At 41.4% G+C, this 18,533-nt stretch overlaps 1 protein-coding gene across 3 annotated transcripts in view; it reads left to right on the top strand.

The window, feature by feature from the left end:
• The first annotated feature begins 979 nt into the window (after window positions 1-979).
• Window positions 980-18,533, top strand: part of xiap (X-linked inhibitor of apoptosis) — a 39,592-nt gene continuing 22,038 nt past the window's right edge. For 2 of the 3 annotated variants that reach the window (XM_034181468.1, XM_034181471.1), the window contains exons 1-5: window positions 980-1,128; window positions 13,513-13,801; window positions 13,882-14,443; window positions 14,540-14,639; window positions 17,434-17,512. In XM_034181468.1, coding sequence (XP_034037359.1) covers window positions 13,562-13,801; window positions 13,882-14,443; window positions 14,540-14,639; window positions 17,434-17,512 — 981 coding nt within the window. In that variant the 5' untranslated portion in view covers window positions 980-1,128; window positions 13,513-13,561. Of the gene's footprint in view, window positions 1,129-13,312; window positions 13,355-13,512; window positions 13,802-13,881; window positions 14,444-14,539; window positions 14,640-17,433; window positions 17,513-18,533 lie in introns of all 3 variants that reach the window. The other variant, XM_034181470.1, reaches the window with a different exon arrangement.

Here is an 18,533-nt window from a genome sequence, read left to right as displayed (position 1 = left end):
CCAGGTATTTGAAGCTGTCCACGGTCTCTGTGTCCTCTCCCTGGATGTTCACCGGTGGGTGAGGTGGTGGTTTCCTCCTGAAGTTGATCACCATCTCCTTCGTCTACTGGTGTACTCATCTTACTCTAGCTCGTTCCCCTCAGACATGCGACCCACAATGGCGGAGTCATCAGAGAACTTCTGTAGGTGGCAACTGTCCGTGTTGTAGGTGAAGTCCGAGGTGTAGAGGGTGAAGAGGAAAGGCGAGAGGATGTTGCCCTGGGGGGCCCCGGTGCTGCACCTTACCACCTCAGACTGACAGCCGCGCATCCGCACGTACTGCGGGTGGTCAGTGAGACAGTCGATGGTCCAGGCGGCGAGGTGTCCATCCACACCTGCATCCTCCAGCCTCCCCCACAGCAGTGCCGGTCTGATGGTGTTGAAAGCGCTGGAGAAATCAAAGAACATGAGGGGGGGGGGACATGAGAGCTTGTAGAAAAAAAAAAAAAATCTGAATCTGAAAAAACAAATCTGAAATCTGCACCAAGTAAAGACTTCTAATCCTTTTCAACTGGGAGGCCAGAAAACAAAATGCTGCAGTTATCAATTCTAGGTGATAAGAATGCATGGATCAAAACCTTATTGTCAGTCATAGACAGAGTTGGTCAAAGCGTTTTAATATTTCACATAATAAATAAAAATAAAAAGATAAAGCAATCCTTGTTGTGTCTTTGATATATGCATTAAAGCAAAGAGTCTGGGCAAAGGTCAGACCAAGATTTTTAAAAGTATCCAGACATACAGTGAATTTTGTTGATACTTTTTTTTTTAAATCCTAAACTTGTTCTCTGATTACTTATCTTTTAATATCTTATGTTTCATGTCATTTTTTATGTTGGTTTGGTTGTTTTCTTTGTAATGAAGTTCATTAAAATGTAAAAATAAATCGCTAAGTGGGCGGGGTTTTACGTATTACGTCACATACCATTGTCACCGCCCTTCGGAACTTGTCCTTTGGACTTGGCACGCCCTTTGAGTATCTGGTAACAGCTGCGCCTTTCAGCACACGCAGTTCACTCTTTTGGTGTGGTGGCTCTTCTGTGTTTTTATAAAGGGTCGACTGAACAACTACCTGCGAAGTGTGTCAAGGTAATTTCCATCGTAGTTTGCAATGTTTTCAGAGCTAACCTTTTACCCAAAGCTAAGCTAACTCAGCTAGCCAACGTAACCTTAGCTGAAGACAGCTGAGTGCAGTTAAAACTGGTTATTATTTGTGGCTTTTTATTTTATAAGTTCTTAACTGCGTTATCCACGTGGGTATTGAAGTCGTGCGGTGTGTTTATTTAGCTAGCCTAGCAGACAGCTGTCTGTAGTTTTCACCTTCCAGAACTACAGTTTTGTCTTTTAAACACACGGGTTGTTATGGCGCTGTCGTTCACAAGATTACCTGTCTTTTCCAGTCTCCAGTCACAACCGAACGATTTGTAATAGCTTTTAGAGTGGTTAAATATCGCGTGTTTACATAACTCAATCGCCAAGTGTGTACCACTTTATGAGAGCCGCTTACACCGTAATAACGTAAATTAACGTATTTATTTCCCTACATATGAAACACATCGAATATTTTATTGTCATATGAATATCTGGAATCTGATACTTAACAAAAATTGTATTTACTTTAGCTCAGATGTGACTTATTTGTGGTGAATGCAGCACCAGTACATGCTCCTTGACCTGACCTTTGACATTTTATAAAATTTATTTTTTCAGACAGCACTGTATATAAACACATGCAAACAAACTGATACAGCACCAGGGGTTACATGCAAAATCAATCAATCAATTTTATTTATATAGCGCCAAATCACAAAACAGTTGCCCCAAGGTGCTTTATATTGTAAGGCAAGGCCATACAATAATTACGTAAAAACCGCAACGGTCAAAACGACCCCCTGTGAGCAAGCACTTGGCGACAGTGGGAAGGAAAAACTCCCTTTTAACAGGAAGAAACCTATAGTCTATAGCAGCATAACTAAGGGATGGTTCAGGGTCACCTGATCCAGCCCTAACTATAAGCTTTAGCAAAAAGGAAAGTTTTAAGCCTAATCTTAAAAGTAGAGAGGGTGTCTGTCTCCCTGATCCGAATTGGGAGCTGGTTCCACAGGAGAGGAGCCTGAAAGCTGAAGGCTCTGCCTCCCATTCTACTCTTACAAACCCTAGGAACTACAAGTAAGCCTGCAGTCTGAGAGCGAAGCGCTCTATTGGGGTGATATGGTACTATGAGGTCCCTAAGATAAGATGGGACCTGATTATTCAAAACCTTATAAGTAAGAAGAAGAATTTTAAATTCTATTCTCATGACTAGACTAATGAAGAGAGGCCAATATGGGTGAGATATGCACTCTCCTTCTAGTCCCCGTTAGTACTCTAGCTGCAGCATTTTGAATTAACTGAAGGCTTTTCAGGGAACTTTTAGGACAACCTGATAATAATGAATTACAATAGTCCAGCCTAGAGGAAATAAATGCATGAATTAGTTTTTCAGCATCACTCTGAGACAAGACCTTTCTAATTTTAGAGATATTGCGTAAATGCAAAAAAGCAGTCCTACATATTTGTTTAATATGCGCTTTGAATGACATATCCTCATCAAAAATGACTCCAAGATTTCTCACAGATTTCTCCAAGATTTCTCACAGTATTACTAGAGGTCAGGGTAATGCCATCCAGAGTAAGGATCTGTTTAGACACCATGTTTCTAAGATTTGTGGGGCCAAGTACAATAACTTCAGTTTTATCTGAGTTTAAAAGCAGGAAATTAGAGGTCATCCATGTCTTTATGCCTGTAAGACAATCCTGCAGTTTAGCTAATTGGTGTGTGTCCTCTGGCTTCATGGATAGATAAAGCTGGGTATCATCTGCGTAACAGTGAAAATTTAAGCAATGCTATCTAATAATACTGCCTAAGGGAAGCATGTATAAAGTGAATAAAACTGGTCCTAGCACAGAACCTTGTGGAACTCCATAATTAACCTTAGTCTGTGAAGAAGATTCCCCATTTACATGAACAAATTGTAATCTATTAGATAAATATGATTCAAACCACCACAGTGCAGTGCCTTTAATATCTATGGCATGCTCTAATCTCTGTAATAAAATTTTATGGTCAACAGTATCAAAAGCAGCACTGAGGTCTAACAGAACAAGCACAGAGATGAGTCCACTGTCTGAGGCCATAAGAAGATCATTTGTAACCTTCACTAATGCTGTTTCTGTACTATGATGAATTCTAAAACCTGACTGAAACTCTTCAAATAGACCATTCCTCTGCAGATGATCAGTTAGCTGTTTTACAACTACCCTTTCAAGAATTTTTGAGAGAAAAGGAAGGTTGGAGATTGGCCTATAATTAGCTAAGATAGCTGGGTCAAGTGATGGCTTTTTAAGTAATGGTTTAATTACTGCCACCTTAAAAGCCTGTGGTACATAGCCAACTAATAAAGATAGATTGATCATATTTAAGATTGAAGCATTAAATAATGGTAGGGCTTCCTTGAGCAGCCTGGTAGGAATGGGGTCTAATAGACATGTTGATGGTTTGGATGAAGTAACTAATGAAATAACTCAGACAGAACAATCGGAGAGAAAGAGTCTAACCAAATACCGGCATCACTGAAAGCAGCCAAAGATAACGATACGTCTTTGGGATGGTTATGAGTAATTTTTTCTCTAATAGTTAAAATTTTATTAGCAAAGAAAGTCATGAAGTCATTACTAGTTAAAGTTAAAGGAATACTCAGCTCAATAGAGCTCTGACTCTTTGTCAGCCTGGCTACAGTGCTGAAAAGAAACCTGAGGTTGTTCTTATTTTCTTCAATTAGTGATGAGTAGTAAGATGTCCTAGCTTTACGGAGGGCTTTTTTATAGAGCAACAGACTCTTTTTCCAGGCTAAGTGAAGATCTTCTAAATTAGTGAGACGCCATTTCCTCTCCAACTTACGGGTTATCTGCTGTAAGCTACGAGTTTGTGAGTTATACCACAGAGTCAGGCACTTCTGATTTAAAGCTCTCTTTTCAGAGGAGCTACAGCATCCAAAGTTGTCTTCAATGAGGATGTAAAACTATTGACGAGATACTCTCTCACTTACAGAGTTTAAGTAGCTACTCTGCACTGTGTTGGTATATGGCATTAGAGAACATAAAGAAGGAATCATATCCTTAAACCTAGTTACAGTGCTTTCTGAAAGACTTCTAATGTAATGAAACTTATTCCCCACTGCTGGGTAGTCCATCAGAGTAAATGTAAATGTTATTAAGAAATGATCAGACAGAAGGGAGTTTTCAGGGAATACTGTTAAGTCTTCAATTTCCATACCATAAGTCAGAACAAGATCTAAGATATGATTAAAGTGGTGGGTGGACTCATTTACATTTTGAGCAAAGCCAATTGAGTCTAATAATAGATTAAATGCAGTGTTGAGGCTGTCATTCTCAGCATCTGTGTGGATGTTAAAATCGCCCACTATAATTGTCTTATCTGAGCTAAGCACTAAGTCAGACAAAAGGTCTGAAAATTCACAGAGAAACTCACAGTAATGACCAGGTGGATGATAGATAACAAATCAAACTGGTTTTTGGGACTTCCAATTTGGATGGACAAGACTAAGAGTCAAGCTTTCAAATTAATTAAAGCTCTGTCTGGGTTTTTGATTAATTAATAAGATGGAATGGAAGATTGCTGCTAATCCTCCGCCTCTGCCCGTGCTACGAGCATTCTGGCAGTTAGTGTGACTCGGGGGAGTTGACTTATTTAAACTAACATATTCATCCTGCTGTACCAGGTTTCTGTAAGGCAGAATAAATCAATATGTTGATCAATTATTATATCATTTACTAACAGGGACTTAGAAGAGAGAGACCTAATGTTTAATAGACCACATTTAACTGTTTTAGTCTGTGGTGCAGTTGAAGGTGCTATATTTTTTTCTTTTTGAATTTTTATGCTTAAATAGATTTTTGCTGGTTATTGGTGGTCTGGGAGCAGGCACCGTCTCTACGGGGATGGGGTAATGAGGGGATGGCAGGGGGAGAGAAGCTGCAGAGAGGTGTGTAAGACTACAACTCTGCTTCCTGGTCCCAACCGTGGATAGTCACGGTTTGGAGGATTTAAGAAAATTGGCCAGATTTCTAGAAATGAGAGCTGCTCCATCCAAAGTGGGATGGATGCCATCTCTCCTAACAAGACCAGGTTTTCCCCAGAAGCTTTGCCAATTATCTATGAAGCCCGCCTCATTTTTTGGACACCACTCAGACAGCCAGCAATTCAAGGAGAACCAATGAAATGCACAAATGAAATAAGAATGGAGAACACAACACACACAAAAAAGAAAATTATAAGAATTTCTTAAACTAGCATGTTGCTTGTGGGGATCCACGGGCTCTAGATTGGGTATTGTTTATAAAATAGGTGGCTAACATTTTTCAAGGGTGGAAATAAATTATGCAAAGTTTCCATAATGAGCTGGAATGGCAAGTTTAAGCTTTCCTCATATGCATGGGAACCAAATTAGTGCTGCTAAAACGCGCAATGTCAACCAATCAGAATCTCTGTAATATCTGAAGTCACTGAAAGTACCCAGACATGGACGACATTTTGAGTTTCTGCAAGTTTGGGCTGTCGAGCTAAGTCTATAACATGGCCAAAATTACAGAGAGAGACGACGAAGACACGTTAAAGACATCAATAGTGGTGTTAAAAAAAAAAAGTTTAAATGGACATGTTTGGAGCGGCAGGTGGACGTGGACAAAGTCAAGACTCTGAATTTGTCTGCAAGGTTGAGCTCCCCGGGAAAGCGCTTTGCACGCTATGTTCAGATTTCATCAACAGAACCTTGGAAGAACACTGCAAGATGAAGAAACATGTCATCAAATTAATATTAAACTGACTAACCGTCTCGGGTCCAGAGCGCAGAAGAGGGACAGCAAGCCCCAAAACCCACAGCACTTGTACCGGTCAGCAAACATCCAGTGAGTGCTCAGGTGCATGTCCAATAACTCTATTCATGCAATTAAAATGTTTACAATCACTTTCCTCCCAGGCAAAATTTTGTTTGGTAATTAAACAGTAATTACTTGCCTACTACTACTAGTAGTACTGCTTACTTGCCTTCATAAAGATGCCTGGTATTCTACCACTTTTGCCTAGCACTTCCCAATCAATCAATCAATCAATCAATCAATTTTATTTATATAGCGCCAAATCACAAACAGTTGCCCCAAGGTGCTTTATATTGTAAGGCAAGGCCATACAATAATTACGTAAAAACCCCAACGGTCAAAACGACCCCCTGTGAGCAAGCACTTGGCGACAGTGGGAAGGAAAAACTCCCTTTTAACAGGAAGAAACCTCCAGCAGAACCAGGCTCAGGGAGGGGCAGTCTTTTGCTGGGACTGGTTGGGGCTGAGGGAGAGAACCAGGAAAAAGACATGCTGTGGAGGGGAGCAGAGATCAATCACTAATGATTAAATGCAGAGTGGTGCATACAGAGCAAAAAGAGAAAGAAACACTCAGTGCATCATGGGAAACCCCCCAGCAGTCTAAGTCTATAGCAGCATAACTAAGGGATGATTCAGGGTCACCTGATCCAGCCCTAACTATACGCTTTAGCAAAAAGGAAAGTTTTAAGCCTAATCTTAAAAGTAGAGAGGGTGTCTGTAAAGCAAAGTAATGAGGAGTTGGGTCTGTAACCTTCGGAACCTTCCAACAGAAACTTCTTTCAGGCCTTATAATTGAATTCCTTCAGTTTTTAGTCTAATAGATAAACCATTCCAAAATGGCACAAATGTATTTTGCTTGCATGCTGAAAAGGCCTGCATCAATATTATTTTTCATTTTGGTGAATTTCATAGACTGCGATACAGCTTTTTAATGTTACTATGCTGTATGTGCCTATGCAGTTTTCCTGGTGACTGACATAAGTAGTTGGGGTGCAAACTCACATGGTGTGATTTCAGAATTTATTATTGGGGAAATAATTTGTAAGCATACATTTCACATGTAAATATTAATAAAGTCACTGTTTTATACCACAAATGTTGTTTTAATCTCTTTAGATGATGTACACATACTTGCATGAAGTTTCAGTATATTTCAGAGCTCACTGCAGGTTAAAAAAACACTTGAAGAATAGTTTTGGCAAGTTCAGTGATATATGTCCAATGCTATGGCATTTATTGTAAGTACATATGCTATAGCACTAGGTAGGTACCATTGAAAGAAGATCAACATAAACAGATTCTGTTATTAGTCAGGTTTCCACATAGCCCAACATACAAAAAAATGGAAATTCATGAAGTTAGGTCTCTCTTGTGGCCCCGAAATGCCTCTAAAATGCTCAAAACCTGTGGGCACCCACAAGGGGCGTTGTCTCTGGTCCCTGCTGGGAGCCTACAGCGACCCCCGGGCCGCCACTGATTTCCAGAGGTTTTTTTTCTTTGCCCATTCTCATCCCTGTTTATACCATGGTCAATGAGAATTCCATGTCTAACTGGCATGCATTATTTTCGTGTATACGTACACTTAGTTCGGCAAGTTAAGTCACTTTTTTTATCACTCCGCTCTGGTCGTCACCATAGCAACGTGAAATCATTTGGCGCAGATCAGCTGTGTTTTGACAGGTGAATGACAGAAACGAGATAAAACATGGATTTCCAAATGAATTTTAATATTTTTGGCCAAAATAAAATGCTATCAAGTTCTGTTAACTTAAATATTTGTGTGTTAGCTCACTGTGTGGGACCATGGTATAAGCGGAATAAACAACTCGAAGCCGTGCATTATACGGTTTGAATGCACTTCGCGGCGTAACACCACTCCGCTTTGCATCGTGGTGTTTTAGGCTTCGCGTCGTGCATTCAGACCGTATAATGCGAGGGTAGATCGAAAAGTTCTCGGCCTCACCAAGAAGGGTTGTCAGGATACTCCTAGTTCCTGGTTATTTTTCAACATAGTTCCCCTTCACCTCAATGCACTTTGTCCAGCGGTGCGCCAACATTCCGATGCCTTAATGGTAGAAGGTTTCATTTTGGTCCTTCAGGTAGGGCTCTACAGCCTTAATGAATTCATCATACTACTCAATGGCAATTGCATCATCTAATGTAGTCCATGTCCGTTCAGCTCATATCAGAAGTCAAAATGAGTCAAATGGCTCTGAGAGATCTAAATAGACTGCTGTGTAATGAATGGAACCACACTGCCATCTAGTGGATATCCAGTGTGTGTGAGTGTGTATTTGTGAATCAGTAGGCATTTTGATTTTGTAGAGGTTGTTTTGTAGTGTAGAGGTACAGAGAGTACAAAGAAGCATTGTTCATTTGATTTGCTTATATTGTGAACTGCCATGATACTGGAATTGACAACTAAGTTCGAAATAAAAAAAATTGATTGAATTGATTGATTTGTTTGTGGATCTGTGGATTTCGCGAAAAGAATGTCTCAAAATTACGTCACAGAGGAAAGCTATGAATGCATGTAATTGGTGATCCACAAATGCTGAAACTCAATTCACAAATACAATTTCCAGTTTTACAAATGTAATTTTTTTTTTTTTTTTTTACAAATTAAGTTTTATATTTGCAAATACATTATTTGCAAAGACCAGTTTACAAGTTACAATTATGAAATTTGCATTTGTGGATATCTGAACACATTTGCAAATCAATGATTATTTGTAGATCACCCTGTGTGCATTTACAAATATTGAGACAATTTTAACCCCATAGAATGAGGGTTGTATTTTACATTCTCAACGTATTCTCTGTAGGCAGGGGTGGTGGCCAAGCGGTTAATGCGCTTGGTTTCAGTTCAGAAGGTTCTGGGTTCAAATCCCACCCCTGCCACATTTCTCCATGTAATGTGGAGTTGCATCAGGAAGGGCATCCGGCGTAAAACTTGTGCCAATTCAACATGCAGATCCGCCTTGGATTTGCTGTGGCGACCCCAAGTGCAAACAAGGGAGCAGCCGAAGGGACTTACTAACGTATTCTCTGTAGGCTGTAACCTGAGCAACATGAAACATGGAAAAAAAGCTTGCTGGTAGAACAAAGTCAGTGTAATAAAACAAAAGTTGGCAGTTTATTCTAGTGTCTTTATTTGAATGCATGTTTTTTGTTTTCATCATTAAGTTTTCATGCAAAAATAGTCCTATACATTAGACCTATATTCTTATTTTGGGCATGATCCAAATATGTACTTGATCGGTATCGGCCTTGATCGGTATGGGTAGATCAGAATTTCGGTGATCGGCCTAAAAAATCCTGATCGGTGCACCTCTAATTAATATATAAACAAAAATAAATTTAAGAAATATTACAATTTGAAAACAAATGCACCCGAACGTGATGACAGCTGCAATTGCTTAATGCTAATAGAGAAGCTTGAATCTTCGACTGGACTGGGTTGCTTGACGTGAGGACGTTTCGCTTCAAATCACAGAAGCTTCCTCAGCTAAAATTCTTGCTCTGGTAGTCTGACTTCTGTCTTGACTCTTGTAGAGAAGAATAAACCAGAAGCCAACAAAAGCTGGAGTTTTTTAACCTAACCAGACCCCACCTACCGAGAGGCTGACTGCTATAGGCTAGTGACTAAACGATAGCTCTAATTAGCACCTATTGTGCTCTAGTTAGCACTCTCCTAATGACAGGACGGAAGTCTCCCCTGATGGCTCCCTTGACGACTCTCTCCTGATGACGTGAATGACTCATTACCATGAACAAAAGACTGAAACTGCTTTGACCTGAGTACCACATTGTAAACAGGGGACAAAGCGTGTCTGAAACCCGCTCCGCGGTTAAGGCTGGGTTTCAACTGTTTTACAAAGAATGCTTCCTTGACACCTCTCTCAAACCATTTCTTCTTTCTGGCTAAGATTTTAACTTCCTTGTCCTCAAACGTGTGGTTAGTGTCTTTCAGGTGGAGATGAACTGCAGACTGAGGTCCACTGGCGACCTCTCTGCGGTGCTGGTATAGCCTCTTGTGTAAAAGTTGCTTCGTCTCACCTATGTAGTGTTCATTACAGTTTTCCTGACATCTGATATGATACACTACATTGCTCTGTTTGTAACTAGGGATCCTGTCCTTAGGGTGAACTAATTTCTGTCTCAAGGTGTTGACTGGTTTAAAGTAAACTGGGATTTTGTGCTGTCTGAAGATCCTCTGTAGTTTTTCCCCTACTCCTGCTAAATAAGGGAGAGACACTCCTCTTCTTCTTGTCTCCATCTCCTGTCTATCTGGTCTCTTTGTTTTCTGGGACTTCTGCACTTTGTCCAGGGACCAACGTGGGTACCCACATACTGTGAGGGCTGATCACCCCGAGCTTGTGTTCAAGGGGGTGGTTTGAGCCAAAGAGCAGATATTGGTCAGTGTGAGTGGGTTTTCTGTAAACCTCTGTCTGGAGCTGCCTGTTCTCTCCAATCGTAACATCACAGTCCAAGAAGGCTAAATGGTTGCTTCTGGCATGCTCACGTGTGAACTTGATATTGGAGTCCACGGAAATGATGTGTTCTGTAAAGTCCTCGACCTCCTGTTGCTTGATTTTAACCCATGTGTCATCGACATATCTGAACCAGTGACTGGGAGACATGCCCGTGAACGACGTCAAGGCTGTCTTCTGCACTCGCTCCATGTACAGATTGGCCACAATGGGGGATACCGGAGACCCCATCGCACAACCATGGATCTGCCTGTAGTAATTCCCCCTAAACAGGAAATACGTGGTGTTAAGACAGATCTCCAAGAGTTGGCAGATGTGGTCTGGTGTGAGTTTGGTCCTTTCAGGTAGAGACACATCTTCCAGCAGTCTCTGCCTCACAGCTGAGATGGCCTCAGCGGTGGGGATGCAGGTGAACAACGAAGTCACATCAAATGACATCATATTTTCATCTGCCTCCAGCTGCAGGTCCTTGATTTTGTTCACAAAATCTTGTGTGTTCTCCACATGGTGGTCTGAGTTACCCACTAGAGAAGCCAAAATCCACTTGAGGTGCTTGGCCAAATTGTATGTGATGGAATCTGTGCTACATACAATAGGCCTGAGTGGCACGTCCTGTTTGTGGATTTTGGGCAGTCCATAGATGCATGGAGTGGCGTCCCCCGGGTACAGTCTGTAGTATGCCTGTCGATGAGTCCCTCTTTCTCCAGGTTTTGGAGGCAGCTGGAGATGTCAAGCAACCCAGTCCAGTCGAAGATTCAAGCATCTCTATTATGGAAACCACCTGGACAACTGAGAGCCTACACAGAAACATTGCTTAATGCTAACTTTTAACATTGAAAATGCCATAGACATGCTAATGCGTTAGCATCGCTCCCGTTTTTAAGTTATAAAATACATCTGTCAACTGTTTCAGAAGACTATAACAGGTCGGTTTAACATAGAAAAGGTAAATACTCAGACGTATGCTCTTTAGGGTTTTAGCGGGGGGAAATTAAACGAAAGAAAGAATAAACAAAGCAATAGATCGAAGCATTGCTTCAATCTGCGAACCACTGCTTCAATTGGTTCAAAGCAAAGCCGCGCTGCAGAAAAGTTGATTACGGACCCGCTGCAGGGTCTGTAATCAATGTAGAGAAATTCTCATTTTCCTGACAAACACCCCCCAAAACAACGGCCACTCTGAAGGACCGATAACAGAATCCATAAGCACAAAGCTTATTGATGTCGGTGGATTGAATCATTTCTTAACAATACCCGAAAGGAACCGGTTCTCGATACCCATCCCTATGCATAACCATACAAGGCATAATAGTTTACAACTGCATCATAGATTTGGATATGCTGCCCTGTCTTGGTGGTGAGGCCGAGAACTTCTCATTGTTGATTCTCATTGTTTAATCCTTATGTAAATCACTTAAGAGGTGTTATCAGGTTCTTTAGCGACTGGACTACTAAGCAGCCATCTTGTACTGATCTGCACATATGTGTCAGGAAGTAAATTTATATCTCATTTTCCTCCATTTACATGTACAGTATAAAGAATTTCACCAAGAGGATGATGATGTTTAATGTCAAAATGCTGTTATTGTTCTTCATTTTAGGCTTGTCATATATATATGTGTGTGTGTGTATATGCTTAGGTTCCCTATTTACATAGGACGGTGGCAGTTGTGAGTCTGTCGTGCGGCTGCAAACGCTCCAGATCTGCAGAGATGACGCGAAAACACCTTTTTATGTAACTGCTTCAGCAGCCCTTGTGCGATGTTTATGTCTCATGTGGAGTTTGTGCACTACAGATGTTACATTTCCACAGAGATGTGATGCTTTTTTGACATACATGCTGGATTTTGAGCAATTTGCCTAACATTTCCTCAGTGGTCGTGTGCACAGAGGGAGAAAAAATATGACTAAATATTAAATGGTTAATTTTTCACACTCGTCAGTTGGGATTTATCTTGTGTAGGCGCACGTGTGTGTGCATTTTCCCATCATTCACGAGCAGCATCGGCTAAATCTGCAGAAAATGACGTCACTGGACAGTTAACGGCTTTCATTGGACTTTCTATGGTTGGAAAACAACTGACAGCCATGAAAAAATAAAAACGGATGAAGAAAAAAAAAGTTGCAGGGACGGAAAAAGTCAGATGACTGTTCTTCAGAAAACTCACTTTTTTTTCTTCTTCTTCACATGGTGTTCTGTGAGTCAAACTGGATTATACAATTCATGGAAAAAAGGATAAAACTGTGGTGAGCCCACAATGAACTTAATCGTGCTCAAAAGTTTACATACCCTGGCAGAATTTTGGGGGTTTTTTTGGCCGTATTTCAGAGAATATGAATAACACAAAAACTTTTTTTTCACTCATGGTTAGTGGTTGGGGAAGCCACTTATTGTCAAATAACTGTTTACTCTTTTTAAATCATATTGACTGCAGAAACTACAAGTACACCTTTTAGTTTATGTGTTGGATGAGGACATTTTGGTGTTTGGCATACTGTCTGCATGTCATTTAAAGGGTGTATACTTGTGTACTACATTCTGTCTCACCAGTTCCCAGCCGTCACATGGATTATGTAATTCCTCCATGTGATTATAGCTTGGCTCACTCCTTTAAAGGCACAGCAACTTTGACTAGATGTGCCTGTCTGCATTCTAGTGCCAGGCAGGAATCTGTTGAATTCACCCCCCTGCCCCCCTTTACCTCCCAGCTCCCTTAAATAAAACATAATTGTACTGTGAGCATATATTTCCTGTGCTAAATGTCCTAGGCTCATTTTTCCCCAGCTAACCTTTTTTGTTGTTGTTGTTTTTTTTTTTGTTGTTTTTTTTGTTTTCTTTTCAGGGTTGTTGCAATAGATTATGCAACTCCACCTCACCCAATCTAGTATGTAACCATTTTCATTGTTTGTACCTGTCCTGAATGTCCATATTTCAAAGTAAAAGTTAATTTTCTGACTTGGTTTGACTTTTTTTTTTTAAGTCATTTGCTTTTTCTCAAGATGTACATCAGCTTAAAGCTTATAGCCATTGTTTTTATTTCAGGCATTCCGACCATCAAATCCATCCAAACAGTTCCCCATCTGATGTTAACATGTCTGATACCAGATATAACTGTGACTTGGAGTCAGACTCTAGTGTTGATTTTTCCCAAATGAACTATCGCCTGGACTCATTCCGTGGTTCCACTCTGGCTCAGCAAGTGCCAGCAAAAAGACTGGCCCAAGCGGGATTCTACTTCACAGGCCACGCTGATCGTGTCCGCTGCTTCAGCTGCCACAAGACTGTGGAAAACTGGTGCAAGGGCGACACGCCTGTAGAGAGACATAAACAGGTAATGATAAAAGTGATGGAAAGTAAATATCAGCATTTTCACACTGTTCTAAGTGTCCTCATACTTTGTCCATGGTGTAGGTTTCTCCATCATGCAAGTTTCTCAACTGTGTCCATGTCAGTTTTAACCCAAATTCTGATGCCATGCTGATTAACGGCTCTAACTACAATGAAGAAGCAGAAGACATGGACTTTCTTTTAAGAACAGGAGAGGTAGTTGATCAGTCCATCTACCCCATCGCTGCTCATATGAGAAGTGAAGAGTCCCGGCTTCAGACCTTTTCTTCTTGGCCCTCAACTGCTCCTGTTAGTCCTCGAGATCTGGCACAAGCTGGCCTCTTCTACTCTGGAGAAAGTGACCGTGTGCAGTGTTTCTGCTGTGGTGGGATTCTGGCAGGCTGGGAAATAGGTGATAGTGCCTGGGGAGAACATTCCAAACATTTTCCTCGCTGCTTCTTTGTTCTTGGGCACGACGTGGGCAACATCCCTTACCTGATTGATAGAGATGAGGAGAGCAGCAGCAGACGACACACAAACTCCAGAGGCCCCATGGAGAGGTTTGAGGACAGGCTGCGTAGTTTCAGAGGTGTCCAGCATCCTGTAGACCATGAGAGGCTTGCTCGAGCTGGCTTTTACAGTGCAGGTAAGCCACACAAGACTGACTTCGGTGATTAGAGCAAATTTTCAAAAGTGTGGAGAACACTTAATTTATTTTGAATGACTTAATTTGTTATTTCAGGGACAGGGGATAAAGTGTTGTGTTTCTGCTGTGGCGGAGGCTTAAAAGGTTGGCAGCCAGTGGAGGATCCTTGGGAAGAACATGCAAAACATTACCCTGGGTAACAACAGTCATGATGTTCTGCTTCCTTTAAATGTATAAATATAGACAGAAAATAGCACTGTGCACCTGTCAAAACACAGCGGAGTAATTATAACAGTGACTTAACTTACCGAACGTGTGCGTATATATGAAAATAATGCGCGCCAGTTAGACAATGGCATTCTCACTGACCATGGTGTGTGTGTATGTGTGTGTGTATATATATATATATATGTGTGTGTATATATATATATATATATATATATATATATATATATATATATATATGTGTGTGTATATATATATATATATATATATATATATATATATATATATATATATATATATATACACACACACACGACGCGGAGTCTAAAACACCACGACGCGAAGCTGTATCATGCACGGCTTCGAGTTGTTTAATCCACTTATACCATGGTCCCACACAGTGAGGTAACACACAAATATTTATTTAACTTAACAGAACTTGATAAAAATGTGTGAGTATTTGAGACTATTTTATACCAGTCTCAAGATATTTTGTCTCCGATGCAGGCCACTCACACCGCCCCCCTCTCTGTTGTGTGGAGCTGCGGCCAACTCCAGCAACAGGTCCAGAGACTATACTCGCTGTTTTGATGTGGAGCGCTCCGGCACCCTGCAAGGATAGAACTGTTCTCTTCTTTCCCGTCTTCAATCTTGTCCAGTTCGTCCGATGTTAAATCTTTACGCCGTTGCTTTTGCTGTTCTTCTTGTTGCTCTCCTCCTCTTTCCATTACTCAAACGTGTTAATTTGCCTAAAAATATTAAAATTCACTTGGAAATCCATGTTTTATCACATTTGTCATTCACTTGTCAAAACACAGCTGATCTACGCCAACTGATTTGCGTGTTGCTATGGTGATGACCAAAGCGGAGTGATTATAACAGTGACTTAACTTAGCGAACTTGTGCGTATATATGAAAATAATGCGCGCCAGTTAGACAATGGCATTCTCACTGACCATGGTGTGTGTGTGTGTGTATGTATGTATGTATGTGTGTGTATATATATATATATATATATATATACACACACACACAAACACCATGACGCAAAGCCGTATCATGCACGGCTTCGAGTTGTTTAATCCGCTTATACCATGGTCCCACACAGTGAGGTAACACACACACACACAGTCCATCTAGTAAGTATTCACAGTGCTTCATGTTTTTCCACATTTTTTATGTTACAGCCTTATTCCAAAATGGATGAATTGCTCCCCCCCACCCCCCCCAAAAAAATCCAAATATAGTACCCCATAATGGCAATGTGAAAAGGGTTTTTTTTTTTTTTTTCTTTTTTAGATATTTGTGAATTTATTAAAAAATAAACAAAGAAATTACATGTACATAAGTATTCACAGCCTTTGCCATGAAGCTCAAAATTGAGCCCAGGTGCATCCTGTTTCCACGGATCATCTTTCACGTTTCTACAGCTTAACTGTAGTCCACCTGGGGTAAATTCAGTTAATTGGACATGATTTGGAAAGACACACACCTGTGTACATATAAGGTCCCACAGTTGACAGTGCATGTCAGAGCACAAACCAAGCATGAACTCAAAGGAATTGTCTGTAGACCTCCGAGACACAATTGTTTTGGCGCAGTTCTGGGGAAGGATACAGAAACATTTCTGCTGCTTTGAAGGTCCCAGTCAGCACAGTGGCCTCCATCCATAAATGGAATAAGTTCGGATCCGTCAGGACTCTTCCTAAAGCTGGTCACCCGTCTAAACTGAGAGATTGGGGGAGAAGGGCCTTAGTCACGGAGGTAACCAAGAAGCCGATGATCATTCTGTTAGAGCTCCAGCATTCCTCTGTGGAGAGAGATCCTTCCAGAAGGATAACTATGTCTGCAACAGTCCGCCAATCAGGCCTGTATGATAGAGTGGCCAGATGGAAGCCATTCCTTTGTGAAAGGTACATAGCAGCCCACCTAGAGTTTGTTGAAAGGCACCTGAAGGACTTGCTGAGACCACGAGAAACAAAATTCTCTGGTCTGATGAGACAAAGATTGAATTCTTTGGCATGAATTTTAGGCATCATATTTGGAGGAAACCAGGCACCACCTGTACAGCGAAGCATGGTGGTGGCAGCATCATTCTGTGGGGATGTCTTTCAGCGGCAGACCTGGGAGACTAGTCAGGATTGAGGGAAAGCTGAATTCAGCAATGTACAGATTGGATAAAAACCTGCTCCACAGCACTCTTGACCTCAGACTGGGGTGACGGTTCATCTATCAGCAGGACAATGACTCGAAGCACACAGCCAAGATATCAAAGGAGTGGCTTTAGGACAACTTTATAAATCTTAATCTTAAGGACGCCTGACAATCGTGGTGATGCTAAAGTTAATCTTATCAGATATTCCTGCCGTGTGTGATGTGTTAAGAGTGGTGTGTGTGGCGCAGCTTCCCGGAGTGGCAGACCAGAGGCCAGGGTTGGGTGGGGACAGAAGCACAGAAACCACACAATGATGGTACACTGAAGATGTGCATGAAGGAAGGTGATTCTGGTCTGATGTCTTAAAGAGGAATAATTGGACTACCTATTTTATTTTTATTTTTTTTGTAACTATGGTATTTTTACACAGGTTGTCCACTTTAATTCATATGTTTAATCACAAAAGCTGTACTACCACAGATATGCAATACATGCAAATAGTGTGGCAGAGTTGGGGGGGGGGGGGGGTGCGTTTTGTGAGCTTGACCATAGATCTGCAGTTTTACTTATTGTATTTTATTTGGCTTCATTTTAATTTCTTTTTCACCAGATGCAGTTTCTTGTTGGCAGAAAAGGGACAGGAATTTGTCAACAGAATCCAGCTCAAAGTCCCTCAGAGGAACATGACTGTAAGGACTTAGTATTTTTTATACACTTGTGAATGAAGGATATATTGAACTGTTCTGAAGCTGATTTCTAACCAGCATTTTGTGTGTCTAATGTCGCGTTCACACTGGGCGCCACGCGAGCGACGGTGGCGAGAGGTTGCCATATAATCCGTATGGAAGGATGCGTTGTGGTGCCACAAAAGTCCAAGCCACGCAATGCGACGCGATGGACGCGAGTAGAGCGATTTTGAGCGATTGGCAAGTTTGTGGTGCGATGTCGTGTCGCCCTCTTCCCTAAGTTGAAAAATCTGAACTTTTTTGTCTTGTCGCGCTGCGATGACCAATCAGGGACTGGATATGTAGTGACGTGGAGATGTCTGGAGTTTATACTTGATGTGGACATGTCCTGTCTCTGGCAGTCAGCCTGTGAGCAGGACTTATCAATCAATCAACTTTTTTTTTATATAGCGCCAAATCACAACAAACAGTTGCCCCAAGGCGCTCTATATTGTAAGGCAAGGCCATACAATAATTATGAAAAACCCCAACGGTCAAAACGACCCCCTATGAGCAAGCACTTGGCTACAGTGGGAAGGAAAAACTCCCTTTTAACAGGAAGAAACCTCCAGCAGAACCAGGCTCAGGGAGGGGTAGTCTTCTGCTGAGACTGGTTGGGGCTGAGGGAAAGAACCAGGAAAAAGACATGCTGTGGAGGGGGGCAGAGATAGATCACTAATGATTAAATGCAGAGTGATGCATACCGAGCAAAAAGAGAAAGAAACAGTGCATCATGGGAACCCCCCCACAGTCTACGTCTAAAGCAGCATAACCAAGGGATGGTCCAGGGTCACCTGATCCAGCCCTAACTATAAGCCTTAGCGAAAAGGAAAGTTTTAAGCCTAATCTTAAAAGTAGAGAGGGTATCTGTCTCCCTGATCTGAATTGGGAGCTGGTTCCACAGGAGAGGAGCCTGAAAGCTGAAGGCTCTGCCTCCCATTCTACTCTTACAAACCCTAGGAACTACAAGTAAGCCTGCAGTCTG

Source organism: Thalassophryne amazonica, chromosome 11 (genome assembly GCF_902500255.1).
Source record: "Thalassophryne amazonica chromosome 11, fThaAma1.1, whole genome shotgun sequence".
NCBI lineage: Eukaryota > Metazoa > Chordata > Actinopteri > Batrachoidiformes > Batrachoididae > Thalassophryne > Thalassophryne amazonica.
Note: the sequence above shows the minus strand (reverse complement) of the source record. Positions and strands in the feature narration are given on the sequence as shown.